The sequence below is a fragment of the Primulina eburnea genome, chromosome 11 (assembly GCF_022965805.1).
Source record: "Primulina eburnea isolate SZY01 chromosome 11, ASM2296580v1, whole genome shotgun sequence".
NCBI classification, from domain to species: Eukaryota; Viridiplantae; Streptophyta; class Magnoliopsida; order Lamiales; family Gesneriaceae; genus Primulina; species Primulina eburnea.
Window position 1 is genome coordinate 43,268,994 of NC_133111.1, and position 26,363 is coordinate 43,295,356.

At 36.1% G+C, this 26,363-nt stretch overlaps 2 protein-coding genes across 9 annotated transcripts; one reads left to right on the forward strand and one right to left on the reverse strand.

Annotated features, from left to right (window-relative positions):
* The first annotated feature begins 3,922 nt into the window (after window positions 1-3,922).
* LOC140806392 (uncharacterized) lies at window positions 3,923-14,393 on the forward strand. 6 transcript variants are annotated; one of them, XM_073163031.1, is made up of 12 exons: window positions 3,923-4,053; window positions 4,544-4,935; window positions 5,017-5,153; window positions 10,362-10,475; window positions 10,584-10,667; window positions 11,263-11,430; window positions 11,545-11,680; window positions 11,833-11,996; window positions 12,077-12,200; window positions 12,333-12,428; window positions 12,542-12,628; window positions 12,766-14,393. In XM_073163031.1, the coding sequence occupies exons 2-12, from the start codon at window positions 4,618-4,620 to the stop codon at window positions 14,116-14,118; spliced, it is 2,781 nt and encodes a 926-aa protein (XP_073019132.1). In that variant the 5' UTR covers window positions 3,923-4,053; window positions 4,544-4,617; the 3' UTR covers window positions 14,119-14,393. The 6 variants fall into 6 exon arrangements, with proteins under 6 accessions (XP_073019132.1, XP_073019133.1, XP_073019131.1 ...); XM_073163032.1 differs by having other exon boundaries at window positions 3,975-4,119; XM_073163030.1 differs by having other exon boundaries at window positions 4,014-4,166.
* Window positions 14,394-16,720: 2,327 nt separating this feature from the next.
* LOC140806393 (plastid division protein CDP1, chloroplastic-like) lies at window positions 16,721-25,409 on the reverse strand. Of its 3 annotated transcripts, none has more exons than XM_073163036.1 (12): window positions 24,972-25,409; window positions 24,664-24,777; window positions 24,367-24,501; window positions 24,076-24,180; window positions 23,861-23,983; window positions 23,022-23,390; window positions 20,725-20,817; window positions 20,511-20,630; window positions 20,018-20,083; window positions 19,027-19,824; window positions 17,436-17,626; window positions 16,721-16,967 (listed from the first exon to the last, which is right to left on the reverse strand). In XM_073163036.1, the coding sequence occupies exons 1-12, from the start codon at window positions 25,275-25,277 to the stop codon at window positions 16,865-16,867; spliced, it is 2,523 nt and encodes an 840-aa protein (XP_073019137.1). In that variant the 5' UTR covers window positions 25,278-25,409; the 3' UTR covers window positions 16,721-16,864. The 3 variants fall into 3 exon arrangements, with proteins under 3 accessions (XP_073019137.1, XP_073019136.1, XP_073019138.1); XM_073163035.1 differs by having other exon boundaries at window positions 24,367-24,504; XM_073163037.1 differs by lacking the exons at window positions 16,721-16,967; window positions 17,436-17,626 and adding an exon at window positions 17,671-18,020 and having other exon boundaries at window positions 24,367-24,504.
* Window positions 25,410-26,363: the final 954 nt, after the last annotated feature.

Sequence of the window (26,363 nt, forward strand, 5' to 3'; positions counted from 1 at the left end):
TATCCAATCATATGGGGCCACAATTGTCTATGCTTTACGGGTCATATAATACCGGCATAGCGAATGTGTTCACGAACCCCGGAATCCAATCAAATCATATCAGGGTATCCAAGGGTCATAGTTCAACGTGCATGTCATGTATCGATGTATGCATAAAATGATGTGTGTTAACAAAACATTTATTTTATACATCGATATCTCAATCTCAATGTCATGTATGCCACATCAATCAACAAATAAGGCATATAGACACATAATCTCATTCCAATCAGTCCAATCAATCCAACATATATCATAAAATACAGATACATGTCGTATGTTACCCGTCGCAACATACCTCAATTCTTCGTTCCAGTTGATGTAGCTTGAAGATATCAGTATAATACTTAATCTACATCAATAACATACTCATTCCAATCATTCCAATCAATAACATACTCCAAAATCATTAATATGAGTTTAAATATCATTTGAAACTTCAAAAATTCATATCAAATCTAAATCATATCATAATTCAATTCCGACTTCGAATATGAGTTTCTTGTCGGTTATTCTACTACATATCAGAAATTCAACTTCAAATACAGTCTATTCCAGCAATTTGATATTTCAGGCTACTGGAACTAGAAGAAAATTACCTCAGTCAGAAGCCCTCGACACGACGATCACAAATATATAATTTGCTTCGCGTTTAGACAGCGTTTCGAAGTCGGTTCGGGCAAAAGAAAATCGAAATCTCTCGGTTGTTCTCGAGATTATTACAATTAACTGACGGAGGAAAGAAAATAAGAATTTAAGCTTATCCCACCGCCTCTCGCGCTCGGGCGGTAGAATTCTCGCGCCCGAGCGCGAGACATTCTGTCCCCGAGTATCAATTACACCGCGCTCGAACGGTCACAAACTACCGCTCGGGCGCGGCATGTTCTGTCCGAGAACACCCCTTATGCCACACTGGCGCTCGGGCGGTAATTTTCTACCGCTCGGGCGCCACATGTTCTGTACAAATTATTGGTTTTGTACTATATTGGCGTCCGGCCTTTTAAATCAAGTTCGTACAACCTCAATTCATATACAATATTCATTTTCTCAATTTCATTATCATAATATACTTCAAATGTATAATCACATATCAAATTCATGAATTATCGATAATCATATAAGATTTACGATAATACGATACACGGTCCTTACACTTCTTTAGATCCTTGGACTCTCTCATTGCCATGGTCTTAACGTCTCACTCCTTGGGAGGATCTCTGATTACTTTTAATGCAACTTCTTGTTGGTATACACTTTTCCAAGTGCATTTAGCTCATTGATGATACAACTGACTCTTATTATACTCATGCATCGATTCTCCAGCTCTCATCTTGATGTTGTCAAACTTCTGAACAACAACAGAAAGTTTATTCTCTTTAGTTTGTTCATTTCCTTCACAAAGCTGGATCAGTTTTTCCCAAATTTCCTTAGCTGTCTTACACATTTTGATTTTGCTGAAAGTTACTTTATCCAGCGTTTCGTACAGTATATCCTTTGCCACATTATCCAAATTAGATTTTCTTTTGTCTTTTTTCGTCCATTCATCTCTGGGCTTTTCTATTCGTTGTGGTGCCTCTTCAGTTATTGCAACAGCTGTGTTGGCTTTCAGAATCTTCATTGGTCCGTCAGTGATAACGTACCACATATCATCATCTTGTGCAGCTAAGTGAGCCTGCATTCTTATTTTCCAGTCGTCAAAATCCTCTATGGAAAACATTGGGATTTTATTGAAAGAAGACATGATGAACAGTTTGAGTGGAAATATTCTGAGACGAGATACAACCGCTCTGATACCACTTGAAAGGATCGGTTAAAAGGTGATGAGTGTTTAGAAGAGGGGATTGTTGAATAAACACTCACGGATTTTATATTCTTTTCGAAGATTGGGTTCAGTTTAGTGACAAACTGACACTCGGTATCTCGTCAGTCGATAACAATCAGTTTAACTGAAAGACAATTGCGGAAGTAAACTGATTGAAAGATAGAATAACTGACTGAAAATAATAACTGAAATAAAATGCACATGGTTTGTTTCTGGATGTTCGAAGAATAGAATAACTCCTACGCCAACCCTTCTATCACGAGGATACGATTTCCACTAAAAGACTTTGTTCTAATACAAGAGTTGTACTGACTCACTTCAGTTTGGACTTAACACTGCCAAAATTGAAACTCTTAGTTTTACAAAAACTTTTACAGTACGTGACTGAGTTTAACACAACTGAATGAATCTAACAAAGATTTCAAAGTGTTAACAATCTCGTAAATGTAGCCTTGATTGCTACTGATATATCTGATAAGAGTGAGCTTTTGATATTTGAATACGAATAGTGATTTTAGCAGCGTAACAACAAGCTTGAATAGAATAGTTGTTCGTTTTCTCGTGTTTTTGATTTCAGCTGCCCTCTTCACTTATTTATAGGCTTCTCTCTCAACGGTAAAATTAAATGTTATTTGAATTTTATATCCGTTGATTGCCACATCAATATTCCTCTGGCATCCGTACACTGCAATATCTGAAATGCGGCGTTCCACTAAGTAACAGTCTGCTGTGTACCACTGTCGGTTGAATGTCCTTTCTCGATAACTGATGACGTGTTCAGCTGAAGAATCAGCTGCTGGGCAATAGCTGATAAGTTTTACAACTGTTGTTAGTTGTGAAAGGAATTTTATTCCTTGATTTATTCCTTGATATATTTTCTTTATCAATTACTTTCCTTTTGATAATATCCGTAGTATTTTTGCCTTTCTGGAGTATGATTTCGTGTGGACTCAAAAGACTCAAGATATTATCTATAAGATATATTATCCTTATTTTCAATAGAGTTTGTTTCCTAATGAAATTGGTTTTCCATGTTTAATAGGAAAAATGATGAAGTGGGTATAAATAAGAGGAGACGATATTGAACTCGGTGCTGGTGATTTTTGGGAGTGAGAGATGAATTGATACGCAGAGACGTTTTCCGAGAATAGCAAATCTCGTGTCGTTGAAAGCTTGTTGCTGTGAAGTGCTGACAACATCTGAAGACAACACCTAATCACTGTTTTGATTAGAGTGTTGAGTTTTGAAGATTTTTCACTTCTCAGTTGATGCATCTCATATTGTTTTGATTATACGGTTTGTTAGGGGTTTAGGATGCAATTTGTTACTCACCTTTTTAAGGGAGTTGTTTTATTCTTTCACTAGTATTGGTTTTTGTAAACTTACAAGTTTTTCTAGTGAATTATTTTGCCCTAAGGCACCGCACAAGTATTTTATACTTGTGCATAATTAACTGACTCGTCTCTCGTATTACTATTGTTCCAGTTACATGTTAGTGTGTTAAAAGTATAATTTCCGCTGCATGTTGTCGTGGGTGTTACAACACCTACGAACAACACCTACATTCTGATACACACAACATTCACCCTCATCACGTTCACACTGTGGAAACTCAACTTTCAAGTTGGATGCGCGTTCAGTTGCGTAGTTCAGTTGCGCCTTCACGCGTTCAGTTATTATATAATCAGTTGGTTCGAGCTTTTGTCATTCAGTTTGTCAAACGCCGAAACTTAGTTTTTAACAGGTTGGCTAAAGAATTTATCGACTCAAGTGTAATAAACAATCTTTATTTTAATATAATTTAGTTTTTCATGGTTTGTTATTTCTTTATCTTATCCCCATGTGAACAACGGATTATTTCATGCTAGCATAAGGGTAGTACCCTAATGCTAGATCCAAGGGCCCAAAATTGATTTGGATATGTGGGATCCATAAATTTATGTAGACCCCACATGTCCAAATCAAAATTAAACCCTTAGATGTGGTGTGAGGGTACTACCCTTGTGCTAGCATCTCATCAACCGTGAACAACATAAATAAAAACATTTAGTTCTTTATCTATATACAAATGAACCAATTTCGATTCCGAGCTTAACCGACCTGTAGTCACGCTAGTATGGCTAAAAAGACAGATACACACACGTGTGTATTGGCGCCTCAGTTCTCATCGCCAGTCGGATAACAGACTCTTGGTAACTCAAAATTCCAAAATTCGAGTTATTCTTTTTACCGTCGAGCACCCTTTTTTCACTCGGAAGGTCATCCGATTCTGTTTCTAGGGTTTATTTTCTCTTCTCAATTAACTGTGCGTCTATCTTCCTTGCCAATGATTCGATTTTGTCTTTTGTTGTTGGGCTTTTTGCATCTCTTTGATTTGCCATTCTTTTTGTAATTGCTTTTCGTTTTTTCTTCTCCTTGTTGTCAAATGACATTCGCTGAGTTTCATCTCAATTTCTTTGGAATCTTAAATGTTATAAGGACGCTCATGGAACAGTTACAGTGAATTTGGTTGAATTTGTGGTGCTTTTTAAGGAACAAAATTATATTTCTAAATCTTTTTTTTCTTTGTTTCCGTGTTTTGTCTTTTAATGAGAATTTATTTCTCCGAGTTTGTATGTATTAAGCTGGGTGCATGCTTAACTATTGATGCGATTATTTTTGTTATCATTTTTCATGTTGAAGGAATAGATTTGCTTGGTGAGGCCAAAATAGCCAATGGTCCATTAGGGACTCTTGTGATATATCTGTTTTGGAATATGACAGCCAATCAGCGGAAAAAAAGGGTAAATGCTGCCAGTTTGGTTGGCTGCACATCTTATGAGCGATATATGGTAAAAAGTAAGAAATTGAAACTACCGCCGCCGGCCCTGAATATGGCACCTACTATCTCTCTAGAGTGGGATAACAAGAAGAAGAGTGTTGTTTCAAAGATGGATCAGATTGGTATTTCTCAAAGGCACTGGATTCCATTTATCGACGCTGGTCCTCACAGCCATATTATATTGGCTGATGTTTTTTCTGTTCCCCAGGAGATATTTGAATTAGAAAATTTATCCGAGGTTCTCTCTTATGAGGTAACTATAGATAGACGGTTCCAGAAATTTTTTTTTTGTTCTCTAGGAATTTTTCTGTTCAATGAATCTTGTTATGTATAGGTGTGGCGGAGTTTGTTGTCCAAAAATGAAAGAAGTCTTTTATCTCAATTTCTACCCAAAGAAGCTGAGCCCGATACTCTTGTTCAGGAATTGCTTGCTGGGGATAATTTCCATTTTGGAAATCCTTTCCTCATATGGCAAGTTTTAATATGCATTCTTTTATTTTGAACTATCTATAGTTTTGTATAGTTCGTTGAACAACTCTTGGCCTTTTTATCAAATTAATTTCTTAAGTTGTTTTGGTCGACTTTAACTCTTTTCCCGTTATTATATTTTGGTTTTGTGTTTGCATCTTGGTACATGAGTCTCTTTTATTTTTTCATAAATTTATTTGGTGATATTCTTCCATCAGCTGTCACGGTTTGAACCTACTCACTTTGTGAGGCCATAAAGCCGTGCCTTTTTGTTTAATTTATTTTGAGGAAGGAAAACATCTCATCCAGCGAGGAGTGAGTCTGATCCAAGAAATTGTTGCTGATTTGTCAAACTTAAAATGAGTGAGGGAATGCATCAAATGTACATTATGCACTGTTGTTAAAAGACCTCAATGTGCATGCCTATTCTCAAATCTGAGTGAGGCTAGCTCTTGTGTCTTGACACACACCATAGCAAAATCTAAGTGAGGCTCAGCTCTTACCTCTCAACACATGCCAAACCTCAGTTTTTTGATGAAGTATGCCCTGTAAGACTGTAAAAACAAAGTCTCAACCTTGGTGCATGCTAAACGCGTGAGGTGTTTTTAATTGTGTACTAATCGTATGGATATTAAATTAGGGTGTACTGCAAGATGATAGTAATTCATTTTTGTTCATAGATTCATGAATACTTATTTGCTGTTCAACAGTTTTTAAGGTGTGATGAATTTTTTCAAATATTATCCCTCAGGGTGTTTCTCTTTAATAATGTATGTGCCACGACTTGGGCGTTGAGCCTAGGCTTATGATACCGATGCGCCTCAATACACATTGTATTTCTAATAACTATGATATTATATCTTACGAGGATCTGCTAGTATATATGATATGTTTAGACACATTACCTGTGCCTTTTTTTTGTTCATTGTTTTCCTAATGCTCTCAGCACTACATGGATGCTTCTCCTGTGATTAGGATTGGGTGAATTTTGGATTTTCTTTTCCTAATCCAAGGGTGAAACAATAAAGATTTTGCTTTATGGAGATGTTAAGCCTAAGAAATATAAATTTATACCTATTTCCTAGTGCCATTATCATACTGACAATTGAGTTATATGTTTTCTATTACTGGAGCAGCAGAATTGGTGTTTCGAATGCTACAATTAAGAACCACAATTGAAATGAATGTTATTTTTGCAAAAATTATCAAGATCGAACAAATATATGAATACAAATCTGATACTTAAATAGAATACTAACAACAGCCCTACTTCAGTTAGGCAACTAATTCTATTGCAATTAGGTTTTTGATTTCAATGTTATTCCAGTTTTAATGCTTAGGCAGCTTTAAAAAATAATCTACAAGCTACATTTGGAAATTAATAATAGAATAATCATTAACTCGTGTTGCATCAATATTCTACTCTTGAAGGAAACTCATCCTGGAGTTTTGTTGTAGCAAAGATAGAAAGTGCCTAAAGATACTAGAGACCATGGAAGTTTTGGAGATATTCATACTCATGAAAATCAATTTTATAAGCATTATCTCAGTCTTCTTGATAATTTGGAAATTACCAGTTTTTTGTGCTTGAGCTCATTGTAAGTGTCAACTAGAAATCTGTTCTTCAGCAAATGTACAAATACCAAATCTCAGTAATAGTCATTTCATGAATCCAGTGTTCTAAATGACGGTCGAGGCGGCCGCCTAGGCGGTAGGGATGGCAATGGGTAGGGTATGGGTCGGATTTCATACACCCATCCCCATACCCATTTATTAAATTCATCCCCATACCCATACCCATACCCATACCCATACCCATCGGGTATTGAATTTCATCCCCATCCCCATACCTATCGGATTATCGGATACTAATACCCTACCCAAATACCCAATTATCATATACAATTGAATTTTTTCAAATTTAAATTGTTTCAAAAGTTATGAATATTTAAAAAATTATTTAGATGAACAATAAGAAAAATTATTAATGAACAAAATAAAATTTATAGAAAAAATAACAAAATATTAAAAATAGTTTATATTAGTTAAACAATAGTACGCAATTCAACAAAAATATAGTAGAATTTACATCATATCCAAAAATTCATAATTCAGTTGATTAATCATCTATGGTCTACCCCTAATTTAATCATATGTAAGCATTATCAACCCAAAATCAAACTAAATCGGTTTATCTCCGAACTAATCGTACATGTCTTCATCACTTGACATTGTAGTGTCCTGCAAAATGATGAAGAACAACATAAATAACTGACCCAACAGTTTATTTTCAATGTCAAATTTAACAAAATTACATTGTATTAAAAACTTACAACATCAACATCAATAGTGTCCTCATCATATTCAACTGAAGAGTAATATGCTTCCGTTTCTTGTGAACTTGTAGCTACAAAATTCAAAGACAAAAATCATTACTGTATATTGTAAATTTATAATTTTTTTGTTCAAAAACAATAAAAACTAAAAACGCAATTTATATTACCTTGTTTCTCATTCAATAACCAACTTTGAGTGCACATCAACGCTTCTATGGTTTTTGGATGAAGCCTGCTTCTATGGGAACTCACCAATCTGCCACCAGTACTAAATGCTGATTCTGAAGCCACCGTTGATATTGGAATGGCAAGCAGATCTCGTGCCATCCTCATCAAAGTGGGATATTTGATTCCATTGGTCTTCCACCACTCCAATATGTCAAAATCAACATTTCTAGGCAACACTTTGTCTTCCAAATAATGATCTAGCTCAGTCTTCATATCAGTGTAAACATCACACTCAAGTGCTACTTCTTTATCGAAACTATCCAAAAAATCATCAGTACTTGTATTCAATCTAGTCTCCGTTGATCTTTGTTCAACACTGACATAACCATTATTATTTGTATAATCGTCAAGCAAATCATAACACATCTTTTTAATCTTTCTAACAGGTTCTTTAAAACCAACATCTCCATGTGTTCTTTTGAAACAATAATCAACTAACTTTGTCTTATATCTTGGATCTAAAATAGTAGCTATTCCCATCACCCCATGAATATCACACCAATACTTCTCAAATTTTGAAAGCATCCTTTCAGTTAGAGGCTTACCAATGCCAAGGAAGAGGAACTCCACACAGCAGAGTGAAGACCGAAAAACTGCACGATGGAGGATGAAGACAACACACCAAGCAAACCTTTTTGGGTGGAATTTCTCGGTGCAAGGGTCGGAGGCCGAAAACCAAGGCTCAAGAACGAAGAAAGAAGAGGAAAACGAAGAGAAGAGTCGAAGAAGGAAGCCAGCCGTCACAGCTGTGTGTTATGTTTGAGATAGGAGCCCATCGCATTGTCCCTGATATGTGCTGCGGTGGAAAGAGCAGGCCCATGACACTGTTGGGACTTAACCTTCAATTGGGCCAAAACTGGCCAATTTAAATTTTTTGAGGCTTTCATAGTTTCATATAAATAGATATATATTTATATATATTAATTTAAACGGGTATTCGGGTCGGGTATGGGTCGGATTATATCAAACCCGTCTCCATACCCGAACCCGAAAATCCCCATACCCGATTACCCAATTGTTTAATCGGGTCTAAAAATCCCTCCATACCCTCTTCTACTCGGGTCGGGTATCGGATCCTCCATCGGGTTCGGAGGAAATTGCCATCCCTACTAGGCGGTAGGCGGCCCTCGACAGCACCGCCTTAGCATGAGGCGGCTGTCGAGGCGGGTCGAGGGGTGCCGAGGCGGGTTGAGGTGGGTCGAGGCGGCGTCGAGGCGGGCGAGGCGACGTCGAGGCGGTAGTCAACAATTTTAAAACCTAGTCAACAATTTTAAAAACTTAGTCAATAATTTTAAAAACTAAGTCAAAGTCAACAATTTTAAAAACTAAAACCCTAACAGACCTCTTCCTTTATTTTATTTTATGTTTTCACTACAACTCTCCACTCTCAACTCTCAACCACCATAGTCCACACACAATCCGCCGCCGCCCGCCGCAGGAAGTCAGAATATATAGATTTTATGTTAGACATTGCATGTTTATTGTTTAGCATACTTTTTTTTTATAAGATTTCAGATTTTGTGATTTCAAAAATCAATTTTTTTACTATTATTAAGTTATTATTTTATTATTGATTTATTGTTGAAGATTAATGACGGAAAAAGATAAACAACCGGAGTTGGAATTTAAGCCAAAGTCTAATGATATTGTTTGGGAATGTAGTAGATGGTGCATATGTAGATGATTTAGAAGATTAGTTATGTTTAGTCTACTACTTGTTCTAATGATGGATAATTGATTGAAACTTTGAAAATTTAAACTTAGTTTTTTGGTAAGAAAAATTATATTACTTCGTTAGCATAATAACATTAATATGATGATGAATCTTTATTAATTGCACATTATCTAGATGATATTATATTTTGTGCTTAAACATTATTTAATTGCACATTTTACATAAAAATAATTATATTGCATGATTATCTATAAAAAATTACTTAAAAAATTTCAACCGCCTAGGCATCGCCTGGGCACTGCCTAGGCGGCCGAGGCGGTAGGCGGTCACCGACCGCCCCGCCACCGCCTCCCGCCATTTACAACCTTGCATGAATCATGACTATGCTTGTCCGCATCCAAATTTTACTGAGAGTTAGCTTCCTTGAGATTTCTCCACTCTTCATTGTGAATCACTGAATACATTACAAAAATCCTCCATATCATGATTAATGAGGAGGAAGAGGATTCGAATCCATAGAATGCTTTGGAGCAATAGCATAGGCAACTTCAAAAGGTTCTTTTTTGGTAGGATGTTTGTCAAATTGTTTAAGGCGAACTAAATCTGTGGGCGGGTAGCGCCCCATTGCTCGGATTTCTCACCGCATAGCTAGTATTATGTTGCTAAGAGTATGATTGGCCACTTAGATTAGTCCATTCGTCTGTGGATGACTCATATTACTATTCTTCAAGGAATGTCGAACAACTTCCACAATGTTATTCTCATCTTTGTAATTTCCCAAGCAACAAACAAACTTCACAAATTTATAGCACTCAAACTCCATGGTCCTTCATAAACCGTGTTGTTTTGTGAGGAAGGGATGCTCTTCATATCTGAAGAGAATGATGCATCCAATTTGAATGACTTGGATGTGCTTTTCAGTTCCTTGAATAAGTTTTAACTGTCCAGTGATTTTCGGTTTTGTTGCTGCAGGGGTGCTTCTCTCTGTTTTGGAGAGCTCCATCCTGATAACGTTCTTCATGAGGAGGAGTCTCTCAAAGCTTGCAAGAAGGTCTACTACTCACATTTACGAAAGTATCACAACGAGTATGCAGTTTTGTCAACTCTGTATATTTATGTTTGAACATATGATGAATGACTCAGATGTGCTTTTACTTTAAGTTGTTTGTCTCATGATGTGTGCTTCTTTGCCAGCATGATTGGGAATGTGCTACTGTGGAAGGAAAAGTGGTCTAGTTGTGAGGATCCGGAAGTGGATATTGTGCATAAAGTATGGAGGTGGTTCTCTTCCTATGCCTATTTTTTCTTGATTGTCACATTCTCTTTGTAAACTAAATAACCCGACTTGGGCTTTGTGTCTGCTTCTGTGTTTTAGGTTCTGGTGGGTCCTTGAATCTTTGGCCTTTTCCACTATTCTCTTGGCATAATTTGAAAGGAATTGAGGCTTATCGAAAAGATGATTAAATATATTGGAATTGTATTGCTTTGAGAGTAAAAGTCCTTGTGATGACGCTTGGAAGTTTTTATTGACGCTTGGAAGTTTTATACTTAAATTCTTGTTGTGTACTTTAAATTCTCGTCGCATTTGGATTCCTATAACTACCTTCCTGCTTCCAAATAACTTTGCTATTTATGGTCAGCTTTTATAGTTTTTTTTATATATATTTTATTATAGTTTTCCTTTTATCTTTTCAAGTTAGCAAAAATGGCATCATAATTTTTAAATTAGCGAAATTGTCACGTTATTAATGCATGTGATTTAATTTTATATTAATATTTTTTGTATAGGAGAGATATTATACTCGATCATTTTACTTTGTTTCTTTTTCCATTGGCAAGCTATTCTTATTTTGAAATAAAATGTTATGAGCAGGACTAGGAATTATGCTGAGAAAAGTGTGCCTCTATCAGATACTGAAATTTATGATGCTGAAGAGAACCTTGTTGCGACACCTGACTCTTGTTCTTGGGCGAATTCAGAGAAAGAGTATGTCAGTGATAACCAGAATCGGGAAATGGTGCATGGGGATTTTGAAAGGAGGTTATCCAGTTCTACTTCCTCCAACTTACCTTTGTCCCCCCCTACTCCGCAACCCCACATGAAAGATCTAAACAGATCTTGTCATCTGATTCTTTCATCTAATCGAATGTGCAGAATAGTCAGCTTGAACAAAACAGGTGATAGCGACTTCAGTCGGCAAGAGGTGGCTGCAGTATCTAGAAAAGGTGGAAAGCTACACAAACACAATATCCAGCGTGAAAATGGAGCCAAATACATGTCCTATGTCAAGGTGGTTTGGTGCAACTTTAGTTTTTCAGTTTAAAATTTTGGCAGCCTTTCTTGGTTGGTATTGCACAATTGTATTATACATTCCTGTCTTATTTCGGGTGTCTTTTAAATATTATTAATGATCATGAGGAAAATTTACTTGAGGTTTATCAGGTTAGCAAGCAGCAGCATGAACGAGTTAAAAGTAGCATGAAACATGCTGGCATTAGCATTCAGCCCAGATCTCTGAATAATGTTTTGGGTACCATCGACACACTTAATGTGCAACCATTTGAGAAATTCGAGGAGGAAGAAGAGAAGAAGTTGCGTGATTACTGGTTAGTTATTGATGTTATTTTTTGAGCTCCAAATTTAAGTTCGTTAACATCCTCTCCGCATTATGATATTTTTACGACAGGCTAAAATTGGTAACACGTGACATCCCTGATGGTTTCATTTACTGGAGAAAGAGTGTATTGTCGAGGCGTCAATTAATACAGTCTCTAGGTGAAGAGATGGGAAAAAAAGTAAAGCCTGAGGAGGTTTGTTGTCTTCTCTTCCTCATTGGAAAGTTCTGATTGTCAGGGCATGGACCATGCATCTATTCAAATACCTTTTACAAAACTGAGAAAACATCCAGTTACTGCATTTTTTTCCTCGATACATTTGTGTAGGTTACTCTGGATAGGGACAGAGAAGGTTCTCCTAATAAGCTAATGGAACGCTCAGATGATAGCAAATATGAGTTTCTCCCTGCAATTACTATTGAGGTTTATTAGCTTCCTTATTTTCTACTTACTTTTTATGATTTTCCTGTTGCTGACTCTTTTGAAAGTGTAGTTTCTTGTGCAATGAAACCTTTAGTCCATATTTTTATGGTCAGGGTGTGGAGAAAGATCAATTTGATGACATGCTTTCAGAGCAGAGGGATAATGAGCTGGCAATCGATGAAATAGAAACAGTACAGCAGGTTGATTTGGCTACTTCTTTCTGTTCTTGTCTTGGTCGGAGTATCAGCTTCTGGAAATAGATATAGTCAGTTAAGTGGCAGTTGATGAAATTTTAATGTAGTTGTGCACTTATTTTTGTTTCTCATGTGATGCTCAGGCTAAACAGATTAGAAAGACAGATTATGTATTTGAGGAGCAAGCGCAGGATACAGTTAAGATCGAGCATGGTGATATGCCTGACCATGTTTGCATTAAGGATCACCATCAGCAGCAGGTTGCTTCAATTGATAGAAGTACTATGCAGAGTGCTAAGTTGATAGAATCATGCAACCCTGTTGTTCCTCAAGATAAGCATCAACAGCAAAATGGTTCAGTTAATGGAAATCTTCAGATCAAGTCCCTGGATATAGAATCCCTTGTTAACAGTGCTAGTGCAGAAATAGATGATACTCTGACTTTTTCAACGTACACGGGAAATTTAAGCCATGTGATTATTCCAGTGAACCAGCGGCTTCCTCTTACATCTGCTAGTGATGTTTGGCCAACAGGTGATACTCGTGGTTCTTACTATCAATCTGCTGCCGCTAGTGATGGATATGCTTCTTCTCAAGAGTTGAAGCTTGGGAGAACACAGTTTATGCAGGAGCAACCATTGCGAATACTTGATTTGGAAACAGACAGGCAAGATAAAGATGCTGGGAAGGATATGCTTCCGAGGCGATCTGACCATACATCATTATTCAGTTCCTACTCTAACCAAGATCAAAGTGAACCGCTCCCGTTCTTCAATGGCCATAATAGTTTATCTTATCATCACGAGCGAAAGCACTTGGGTGTAGATTTCCAGCCTGCTAATGATCCAATGGACGCAGGTCAATTTCAAGGGCATTTGACGGAACAAGTTCATCCGTCACTTCATTTGTATCCAAAGCCGAAGAGATTGAATGATTTTTACACACATCAGACCTTTCAGGAGAGTATGCATTCTGATGGAAGTCGGTTTAACATGCCAAAGCAGGTGCAGGTTCCGGTCAATATTCATGATTGGTCCGCTGTTAACTCGGTAAGCATGACAGCTACTTCTCAACCTCATTTGAACAGTATAGAGTTGAATCAGAACTGGTATTCAGGTGAAAGTGGATCCCAAGATGTATGGGCTCCCTATGAAAGTGTGGTCCATAGCTTCAGCGGTGGACGTAATTCAGATCAAAGCCTATTCAGTGTACTTTCTGAATGTAATGAACTGCGACCTGCTATCGATTATGATCCGATGAGCTCCTCAGAGAGATTTATCCAGGCTGGAAATTACAGTGGGATGGGTGGAGGAATTCAACGGAGCAGCCTGCCACAAGAAGAAGCACCTAATGCATTTAACTACTTGAATGGTCACGAGGCAAGCACTGCTGGTGTTAAAATCAGTAACCTGGGGTGGATGGGAATCCCCCAGCAGAATCCTGGGATACATGAGTCGTCCATTGATAAATCCTTTTTAAGGTCTTGGAATCAGTAAGGACCTTGTTTGTACGGTGCAACATTAATCAGGAGAGAGTTTCTGAAATATAATAGTATACACAAAGTTGTTCAGTTCATTTCAGCTCACCTGGATTTTGTTTTTTTAGGAGATCCTCTTTTGGTTTTCTTTTTTCCTAGTTATATCATTGAAGTTGATACTGCCCAAACGTGGTGCAGGGTGCACACGTAGAGCCAGTCCGATGCCCTGTATGTATGTACATATCTATACTTCTAATTAAGAATGGAGTGAGTGCCTTTAAGTACCTTGGTCAACAGGTATGGGTTGCCTGAAATGTCCTTTTATGCAAATATTACATTTTTTAATTTCCTAAATAAATAATAGAATTTTTATTTTTATTTTTCAAATACTATTACGTTTTTTTCAATAAAATCTACAATTATTATTAAAGTTGAGGGTGGAAGAGTGTGATAACTTGGAGTTTGGTGTGACCTTCAATCAAATTATTATCCTGTAACTTCGTTTTTGTTTTTTCCTTTTACTTTTCATTTAGGCCCAGTTGAATTTTATAAGGAGGAGCAAAGATGGGTTGATCGTCCTTGATTCTAGGGATATAGCATATGGGTCAGTCAGTGCTCTTCAAAAACGAAAAGAATCCAATACCTTAATTTTATTTAGTCGCCATAACCTTTGTAAAGTTTCAGAGAATGCCTTCTTCTTGTCCAATCTCCGCTCAATCATCCGCCTGAACAAACTGCATATTTGCCACCTCAAGCTGCTAGCTTCATTTTGATGTAATTTTTTTTTCTTGAGTTTAATCTTGGAATTAACGAATAATGTTATACCAATATGTGAAATTGATGTATATGATAGATTAGACGATTATATACATACTTTCGAAAAGAAATCTGAGATCATGTTGTGAAAACTGAATTAATATATGTATTCTTCATAATTCAAAAATCATAGAATTTGGAAATAATGATTCGAATAAGATTATTTGAAATAATCAATGAATTTAAACCAAGGTTCTAAAAAGCGTGAGGCGTTCCGAAGCGCGGATGTCGAGCTTCAAGCTTTTCAAGCTTAAGCAATATTAGCACAGGCTTAAGCGTGAAAAATATTTTTTATCTTTAGTGTAATTGTAATTATCTCAAATCAATAAATAGATAAAATAATACATTAATATGATAAATTTAATATTTATAAAAGCATAAAAATCTCAAAATTACAATCTTCATTTGTTTTTGAAACTAAATCACATTAAAAAATATTAAATATTTGTCAAATCATTATCAGACATGCTTAATCATAATTAAAATTTAAAAATAAACATCTACATTATAAACCTAATTTGTTATTTTAAAATAAAAAAAAACATACCTTCAAAATAAAAAATTAAAATAAATATATACGATTAATTGTGTTTAAGCACACTTAATTAAACGCCTTAATTACACTTAATTCGATCAAACTAAAGTTTAACAGTTTTTTTCCGCTTTTCTCCGAAGCAGGGTTTTTTTTTTTGTCGAGCTTCAAATTTAAGCAGGATTTTTAGAACACTGATTTAAACTAGTTAATATGATTTCTCACTACAAAAAAACGGATGGCTTAACGACGGCTTACTAAAAACCGTATAGTGACAGTTTATGGTAAACCGTCGCTAATATAGCGACTGTTCGACAAACCCGTCGCCATTTTGTCGTATATGGCGACGGGTTTGTCGAACAGTCGCTATATTCGCTAATATAGCGAGCGACGGTTTACCATTAACCGTCGCTATTTGTAGTAAACCGTCGCTTTACTTTGATAGACGACGGTTTTATTAAAAACCGTCGCTTATGCACAAAATGTCGTCGATTTAGATCTGCGAACCGTCGCTACTGGCAATGATTTAATTACACCGCGTCGCTAATAACGACGATTTTTTCAAAGACTGTCGCTATGATTCTATATATACCGAAGTTCGCTGAGTGTAAGAGTGGCTTTGTCCACCAAAAACACAAGAAGCGTGTTGACATTTGATACATCGCATTTTCAAATGAGAATACCTCTATAAAACCTTTTTCTTCTCTCTCTTTTTTTTTAAAGCAAAATAATACCATTTCAAATTAAAAAAATAATAGTATCCAAATTTGAAAATTGGGAACACGTGCACGATCTTACATTGGGGTTTTAGAGATTTATACCATTGCTTGCGTGCATGTACAATCGAATGCTCTCTGACCTTTTGAAAAAGAAGAATATTGGCATATAGATCACAATGGTCTGATATATCATTTTTCAAAAAACAATATGTTTTATCAATTATTAAAAAAGAATAATTCATTATTTATGCAATAAATTAATGACGTTAAACTTCGAATTTAATGTTCTACAAATAATTAAAAAAGAATATTTATTCAGTAAATTTATAAAAATACGTAGGAAAACCAAATGATATTTTCACATTCCTATCTCACTTAATAAAATAAGGAATGATAGCAAAATTCAATCAATTTATGCAATATAATAATTTAATGAGTTAGATATGAATGACAACCTATTTGCAATTTAAATTCCCAGCTGGTCACCTAATACATTACAAGATCCAATAACTTCATATTTACATAAACATGACAGGCAAATAATTTATTTGAAAAAAAAAAATAACCTTGAATAAATAGATAGAAAGAGTATCAAGGAATCAGAAATAACTGTCTACTTAGTAAGGATAAGCTACAGATTCTTATGTACAGGTAAAATGAGAGTGGAGAATCCTCTGTTTTTTAAAACTCTGATGCAATTAGTCATTGATCAAAGGTTGTGACGTGGAAAGAATATCTCCTTCACAGAACCTCCACGATCCATCATCTTGCCTTTTCAGAAGATAAAGAATTTTATAGGGGCTGCGAACATTGGTTGGAATGTAGGAAACTTTTAATCCCAGAGAGGATTGTAAAACAAGCTTTTCAGCGTGCAATGGAAACCGCATAACAGTGATTGTTACTAGTTCAAAATACACAGTCAAATGCACAGGAGTTCAGAAATTTTGTCCTTGGTTCTTCTTGATTTGCAATCACTCGCACTTACTATTTTTCTCGTCTTTTTTCAAGGATAGTTTAAAATAAAGAAAGATTAAGAGAGCTTCATAACTTTTAGCAAGGCAGAAATAATTGTATGTTAATCACCAGATATAGTAAGTGATGCCTACCTCTACAATTTCAACCAAATATAACATAATAGGCTCGTGCTTTCATAGATTGCCTTTAATATGGTCATGAGTGCCTTTTCTTATGGATCAAATATCAAAGAACCAAATAAAAATACAAGTGTCCAGCTCCAAGTACTTGTTTTGATAGAAAATGTTAAATTACCTGTAGTATGTTGGATTCTTAGGCTGAGATTCGTCCACCAGCTCAGCTGCCTCTTCCAAGAAAACCTCTATTTCGGCCATTTCCCTCCCAATCCCATCTTTCAAAATGTCAGCACGTGTAACTTCCAGTTGCAATAAAACAAATCTCCAAAAACAGAACCTTCCTTTTGCAGCATCTGCCAAAGTTTGCCACTAGAAATATCGAAAACCAGAAATCAACAACAAGCAGTTAGCCTGAGGATATTATGCTATAATGTTTAATAGAATCAGAAAGGTTAAAGTCTATTTTTTTGAATGCTAAGCAGAATTTTCCGAGAAAATAGAGGCAGAATCCAATCTCACTCAACATCTGTTATCCTTTTTTTTTTTTTTTTTCTTTTTTCAGTTGGAGGAGGGAGTATTTTGTTACAATTGGCTCTCGAACCAGAGAAGTCGTCCCAAACTTAGAACATTTGTGTTAGATGAGCGACAAATCATCAACATTTATTCTCCTTATTGCAATTTGTTAATTAAAGATTTAAAGCAATAGTCAGGTTCCAATCCAAGTTCTACAGGATACATTGCCGTAGATCCAAAAACACCGAGTCTGTTAAAAAATTAAACACATTACTGTTTGATAAATGAATAATGAAGAGTTATTGAGTTGTAAAGAGAAGTGGGATGTCTCAAATGTGGCTTGTCCCACATTTAGAAAATCACCAAATGAAGTTTCCCTAATAAACTCCAAATTGAGACAAGGGTTTGGGCCCCAAGGGGTACCAGAAGCTTTTAGAAGGGGGAAGACCCTAATAGGCTGTGTCTCGGTGAAACACACGCGCGCTCGTCTCATCTCGGGTCGGTGCGATGCGGTCTTTGTCGAGCATTATTCTTTTTGGAACAAGTTTGTTTGAAGAATAAATTTTGTTAGTATGCGCGGGTGCGCGTATGTTACTGGCCAGAACAGGGCGCGTGCGCCCTACTGTGCACCACAGCTGAATAGGGCGCGCGCTGCGCACAAGTGCAGTGTCTTGCGCGCGCAGAAGAACATGCGCGTCCCTTGGCTATGGTGGCATCAGTTTTCGCCCAACCAATGTATCCCTTGACTAAAATGGTGTCTATTCGAAGCATCCGGTCCGGAGAAGCATGTCTCCTCAACACAACCATTGATCATCTATAAATAGTCCATCAAATCACATTCAAAGGCTGCTGAAATTTTGCATTCTCCTCTCATCTTGCTGCATCTATTTCGAAAAACACTTGAAAGCTTTTGCATATTTTCTGTTCGCTGATTTTGAGATTTGAAGTGCTGCAAACTCTCGACGTGAAGTCGTTGTATCTTGGGGACGATTGCCTACGAAGTATAGCACTATATACGGGCAATTTCGTCTTGCGGAGAAAGGATCCTCCTTGCCTCGACTTGATCATTTTGTTGCTGCCGTTGGTTCGATATTGAAGTTGCTGCTCTTGCTCGTGTTTCAAGACTTCAAACATATCCGGGTAATATCTACTTCAAACAATTACAAATGGGATAAAACTGATCCAATATCATATTTTAGAGCGATGAGCTCAAAGATTTGTAGAACATACTAAACCACAATTAATAAGGTAGTCACCTGAACTAGCATAGAACCATCAAGGACTTCCAAGAGGCCGTGAACATCATGGTTAGGCCCCAGCGCTTCTGCTTTAATTGCTTGCCATCGCTTGACAAGGATCTCAGCATCTTTGACAGACAACTGCTGCCTATAAGTTGATGTCATCGAAGATGACATGTTCGATGACATGCCCGAGAAGAGGGAAGCCGTTTTCAAATCAACAGTTTCTGAGTGATAACCGAAGTGCACTTTAAGTGCAGAAAGGAACTTCTGAAATTTTCTAGCAATACCATTTTTCTTTGTTACTAAAGATTGGTAACTTGAATCCGTAGAAGAATCTGCACTCCAAGTAAGGGAGCTAGTATCAGCACTCTGTTTGTCCATCCTCCATCTAGCCCCATTTCCAGCCCTCCAGAATAGTGTGTTTTTAAGTTTAAGGAGAGCAACCAAGATGAAGCCCAATGCTGCAGCATATATCATCTTTCCAAGCACGTGACTTATGCTCAACCAAAATTTCCAAACATCATCTTGTTTTGAACCTAAACTTCTCTTCAGCTGTGTAGATGGTATGTTACCACTGCCTCCATCAATGGCCTTGCTTTCTTTCAACGGGATTTGGAGATCAGGAGGAGCAAGTTGCTTCACAGCTATTCCAAGATGTAGCGAAGATACTGCAGACGAAACTGGTTCTTCGTCCCTTCGATCTAATGGAAGAGCAATGGCCAGTGGTCTATGCCTGATGTTCGATACAGCTGGAGCTGTTCTTTTATGATGCCTTTTTCCAGAAGTTCTTTTTTCCCAGGTAAAGAAGTCAGCCTGTGTATGCCATAATAACAAAAAAGAAGTCAGCCTGTGTATGCCATAATAACAAAAAAGAAGTCAGCCTGTTTATGCCATAATAACAAAAAAGAAGTCAGTATGTAATCATGATTGAATTATAGTATCTTCACCTCAGTGAGAACTAATTAATTTGGAGCATATGATAAATAAATAAAAAAAAAACTTTTACCAAAGATGGAGAACAATCTCGGGTATCTGGAAACAAGCTAAGTGCAGCTTCTATCAACCATGTTTCCTACAAATTCAATGAACAAACTGATAAAGAAGTTAACTCATTTATTAGTCCACAGACAAAATTTATGTCTCCGTCTTATTTTAATGAAAAAAAAAAATTTTTTTTTAAGGAAAAGGATGGCAACAATTTTTACTGTAAATTTATCATTGACATGAATTGATCGCAGGGATTAAGACATTTGTGTAATATGTAACAAAAGATTCTTGCTGTCCTGGAAAACGAAAATGGGAAGGGGATACGTAACTATTGTGAAAAGACTTTCCAATGAAAAAACTATGATCAGTTCAAAGTCATATCTAACATTGACCAATACCTTATTAGGATTACTAAAATTCAAATATTAAATAAATACTATCTTCATATGCCGCGCTATTGGGTATTGTAATTTCACAAACTGCATGGAATATAGCAATAATTGAGCATGTACCATTGGTTTGTCTGCACTTGAAACTTCTTTGATTTTTTTCTTCTGCGTTGACTTTTGGGAACTGGGATTAGAGTTCACCTCTAGTTGCCTTAATCTTTCAGCGGCTGTTGCTTCATCGCTCTGGATTATGAGACTCGAAATTACACACTCTTTTTAAAAAAGACAAGAAGAAAAGAATAGCTAATGCCACAAAAGCAAAATCGAATAGGTGTACCTCCCCAAGAAGTAATGAACACAATGCTTCTTCAAATTTTAAATCAAAGCCTTCAGATGATAGACATTCACAAATTAACTTTGCCTTGTTTATCTACACAAGAAAAGATATAGTCAATGATCTCTTAAAACTGAAAACTATTAAAACTCTTTCTAGCCTCACAGGTATGTGTATCTTATATATCACAAAATCAGACATAATAGACCACACTGCTATGAGGCACCGTTTGGTTCGTGTGATAGGATAAGTAAATGATATATAATAATAGTGATTATAAAATAAAAAGTAAGGATACACAATAATTATGATAAATTATATGATGTTTGACATGAGTTTAACTTGCTTGATTATTTTTGTTAATTATTTACTAAAATACCCTCATCATATATTAGTTAGTAATATATTCTTAAAATGATTGAATAAATAAATAAAATATCTAGAATTAATTGATTTAAAAAATTATAAATAAAATTTAAATATTATATTAATTATTAAATTTTCATTAATTCTAATTTTTGAAAAAAAAAACTAAAAAACCGATTAATATTATAAAAAAATAATTAAATTTTGATAATAATATAAATATACATTTATTGTGATAATTAAAATATTAATACAAATTTGAATAATAAAAAATGGTTAATAAAAATTATAATATTACAGTTAAAAATAATTTAATAATAAAAAATATGATCAATAATAATTAAATTATTTATAATATTAGTCAAATTAAAAATTATATTTAAATATTATTAAATTTTTTGAATCTATAATTATTTTAAACTTTAGAATATTAAAGAAAAACTTAAATTAATCAAACATAATCCCTTCTCCCCAAAGGATTATATAATCACCCACATGAGGATAATAATGCATATAGTGTGGGTCGGGTGCGGGCTGAACGGGCCTATCACAATCTTAATCATGCACACCAAACACATGATAAATGAAAGATTAACAATCAATCCCCCTTATCATGTACAACAAACAATGCCTAAGGCTACGTTTGGTTGGAAGGATAGGATAAACTAATGATTAGTACGTAAATGATAAAGAAGATGATTGTGGTAGGATTGTAATATATGGTGTAAAATAATATTAAGTTTGGTACGATTTTTAAGTGTAGGATAATTTTGAATTTTTTAATGAAGAGACGAAATTGCCCTTCTCCTTCGCGACGGCGATAGTGGCGGCGACGGCAGGCGGCCGGTCGGAAACGGTCTCCTTCCTGCCGGAAAATTAGCGACGGCTTCTGAAAACCCGTCGCTAATAGCGGCGGTTTTTGAGAAACCGTCGCTACTTTGACATTTAGCGACGGTTTATTAGTGCATGAAACCGTCGCCGTTCTTGAGAAACCGTCGCCGATCTTGTTTTGAGAAACCGTCGCCGATCTTTTTTGAGAAACCGTCGCTAATTTGACATTTAGCGACGGTTTATAAAACAATCGTTGTTATTTGCGAAGGATTTTTACAAACCGTCGCTAAGCGATTTTCTTTAGAAGAAATAGACTCACCCACTTGCAATTTTTTTATTCACGGTAAGGGCTATTATGGTCATTTCTTTTTTCAGTCCACTCGGATAAAACTAATCCACCCTGAAAGCATGGATACATTTGCCAAGGTAAACAGTAGAAATTGTCCTACAATTACTCAATCTCAAATTTATAAATGGAACCAAACATAAGATTATCTAACAATCCAAACTTAATCACACTTACCAAACTGGGCATATGGGTAGTCTCTTAGTTTCATATTATGATAACTGAAACAGTAGATTAGTATCCAGAAAGCCCATTAGTAAGGCCCAACACGTCAGAGGTCGATAGACATTTCACGGCCACTTCTTTTGTTTTCCTGTTATTCACTGTTTCTCAATTGTTCTCCAAGGAACCTAAAAACTAAAAAAACAACCTTTTTGGTAATGATGAAATTCTATTTTGATCACAAAGTGCCAGAGGAGTGTCATTATTATATACACAACATGCCCATGCCCCATAGTTAAGAAAGCTTTTAAGAACAAACGAGGGCATGCCCCACAAGTCCACAATTTGTCTTAAAATGATGCTCTAAGGCCCAAAAGATTAGCCATGCTACTGATTAGAAATCTATATGATTCTGACTCATAAGGAAAACTCAAACACTTGCCTTATCAATCTAAAGTTCGCAAGACAGATTATGAGCCATCACATCACATCCCAGTCAGTTTTTTTGAGATGGAAAATTAAAACATGCAGGCACCGACATTTTTATGATTAAGACGAATATACAAGAAGCTAATTTAGGAATATAAGAGTTTACCAAGTCAACTTGTTTGCTTGAAAAACCAAGAGCAATATGAGCTAACATAACCATATAGAAGCTACCGGAATCAATAACAGTTCTTTGATTCTGCGACTCGATCGACTTCTTATTCTTCCTCGTAACAGCTAAATTATCCCAAGGTATAAGATCGACAATTTCAGAGGCCATGAGTTCTTTTAGTGCTTGATTCAAGAAGCATGGCCAGTCTTGAACTTGGCAAGAAGTTTCAACATCAAGGCCCTGTCTGAGCAACTCTTGCAAAGCTGAAATAGCTCCACGTCTTCGTTCAGTATTATCAGGCGTATGAGGCATCCTCAATAGCTCCAACGTACAGTCAGGAGCAAGCTTTTCTAAATATTCTTCAATCTGAAAGAAAATTTGAATGGCGAGCTACAGTAGCAATCTAAACTAAATAAAAAATATCCACAATCAATAGGGACCAATAAAAGCTAAAAAATTTCGGATATATGATTTTAGTAAACATCTTCATAGCAACAAGTGAATTGTACCCATCCCTGGTCTCCTTCGAAGAGAACAGCTGGTGTTTCTATGTAATGTTTGGTCACAAATACCACTCAATTGCAGTACCGTCTATAACCTCGCGAAAAAAAATTCCTCATTGAGATACCAAATTACTCATGGAATGAGTGCTTCAGCATTAAGGTCATACTATCTTCGTAAATCGTAATTATTTCTCTTTTCCACCTCCAGAACCATTGTTCTGGAAATTTGCACTTTTTATTTACTTTTTTTGAACAGGTGGCATAATAATCCAGCAAAACAAAAGAGGCAACCAAATTTAGCATAAAGGAAAAATAAAACTAAATGTAGGTTACCTGAGTTAACAGCTTCAACTTGCCCAACGAACTCTTGCTTCCAAGAAGGTGTCGAGCACGAACAAGGGCATCAAATCCATGAGAAATATTTTGCTTCTCAAAACCAACATTAGCTATCACACACTTCAAAAAATCACATGTATTAAGCTAAGGAAACAACAGAAAACTGCCAGGAAAAAAGTCGTTCCAGGTTCTGACCTCCACTTTTTTCTTACCTCTGCTAGGGCCATAGCAAGAAGCATATCATGAATAAATGGCTTTGAGCATGGATGCTGCATGGCTCTTCGTCCAATTTCAAGCACAAGTTTCTCTTCTCCTGCCTAAATCAATTTAAATGAATAATATCACAATCAACATAGGCAGAATACATTTTCAAAGCCCGAATGTTGAATAGCATAACCTCAGAAACCATGCAAAAGTTGGATTGTAATAGAAGATTTGCAAACTTGCAATCTGCCTAAAGTTTTTCAATCGAAACTTTATATAACTGACTGACTGAACTATACCTCCTGAAGAAGGCAAAGAACCACAGGCAACCAATCCCATGGAATTTTAAGAGAAGATTTGGGAGGCTGCTTTTCTTTGATAATTCCAGCATATTCTGGTTCAAATAGAAGTTTATCTCTCACATCCTTCAGAACCTTCTGCGGGAAAACAGCAGCAAATACGTTCATAAGATAACTATGAAGGTTAGCTGCTATGAAAAGGTAAAAATGGTTAAAAAAAACCAGTCAAAAGAATATCCTATTCATATGTAGATAATTAAATTCAGCACCAAAAAAACCATATAGTTCAATCCATACAGGGCGAGATACAACAACATCTTCCGTGTAACCCTCATCAATCTCTGTATTTGTCAGATGTATTACTGATTTAGCAATTTCATCTTTTTCCGCTTGATCATGAACGCCAAGAATCTGCATGCATACAACATCAAAAGTGAACAAAACCTTGCACCATATTATAAAACCAGATATCACTACCACAATTATAGTTTGCTAGACTGATATTAAAACGAACTTTACTGAGGGTACGTACACCTACCTAACTGAGAAAAATCATACTCTCATTAAAAAGCAAAAGATAAAAGAATAAGAAAAATAGTGAGAACCTGGTAGCAAGTGACGGGGATTTCGATAAACGGGACCTGATTCTGCACAATGCTGTTTCTGCTGGTGCTTTCCTCCACAAATCGAAGATCCGTGGCAGCACGTAATCTCCATGGGTGACCACCAACCGCAGGAACCCTAACTCTGCCACCGTTACGATAACCAGAATTCCCACATTTATGCTTCATGCGGTAACCTTTTCTCCTATTCAAAGAGACAAAGCTGCCATTCAAATGAAACCTGCCGCTGTTCTGACCGCAACAGCAGATGTCATTCACACTAGCCACCAATGCATGAATATTTGCCATAAATTTCTAGAGCAGCTTCATTTGAACAAAAGAGGAAGAATCGAAGATCATGATCTTGAACGTAGTAGTAAAACGATTTTAAGCATGTTCGGAGATCGAGAGAGCGAAGATGACTCAACCGTTACTTCAGCTTTTGCGGGGTATTTAAGTTTATAGCCTTCTGACTTTCGGCTTTTAAATATCCAACCCCTCCTTTTTAAAAGAACGGTAATCTCCTTTTAAACCTATTTAACTCCCTTAAAAGCTCATCATACTTCCGTAAAATAAATTAAATCTTTTACTTCTTTGACAGGAGTGCCACCGGGTTTTATCCACCGTATTTTACGAACTGCTCCTCACAGTCTAACCACACGATCGCAACCGATGGTTACTGACGCAGATTCCTTCAGTAGCACTTGTCACAAATCTAATTCGTTTCTTACCTTAGAGTGTATAGTAGAAGATAAAATTTTGAAAATAATACATGAAATGGGCTAAGAACAAAGATATCTTTATTCAAACACACATATTTATTATTACATTGAAACCTCCTGTAGAGGAGGAGAAACTTGTTTAACTACTAATAATAGCTGAACTCACTACACACATACACTTGAAAGAGAATTATTACAAATATTTTGAAGAAAAATGAAGAGGTTGATCGATGCCTTCATCTTCCTTCTGCCTGCTTATTTATAGAAGGCTTCCTTCGGATTTGAAACTCGGACTTCAAATCTTCATAAGTCTTTACAGCTTGTTTGGGGACCATATAGTGGTTGAGTGGTCCTTTCCTGCAATATCTTTTTCTAGATTATTAATCTAGACATCAACTTTTCCCATTCATTTATTTCACCGCACTGCCAGTAGGAATGCGTTTGAAATAGATCAGCTGTAATTTCGTCCTCTTTTTCCTGGAACGTTTGAGCTAATGATTTGAGGGCATCTAGCTCATTTCTTTCATACTTGAGTTTTTTTTTTTAAAACCTTCAGATATGCAAAATACATTTTCTTTAGGTTTCTTTCTTGGTGTGTTTCACTGGTTCCAATCGGTTTTTGTTTATAGATGAAAATTTTGGGACCAGTTGTCTTGCTTTTATTCATTGGATT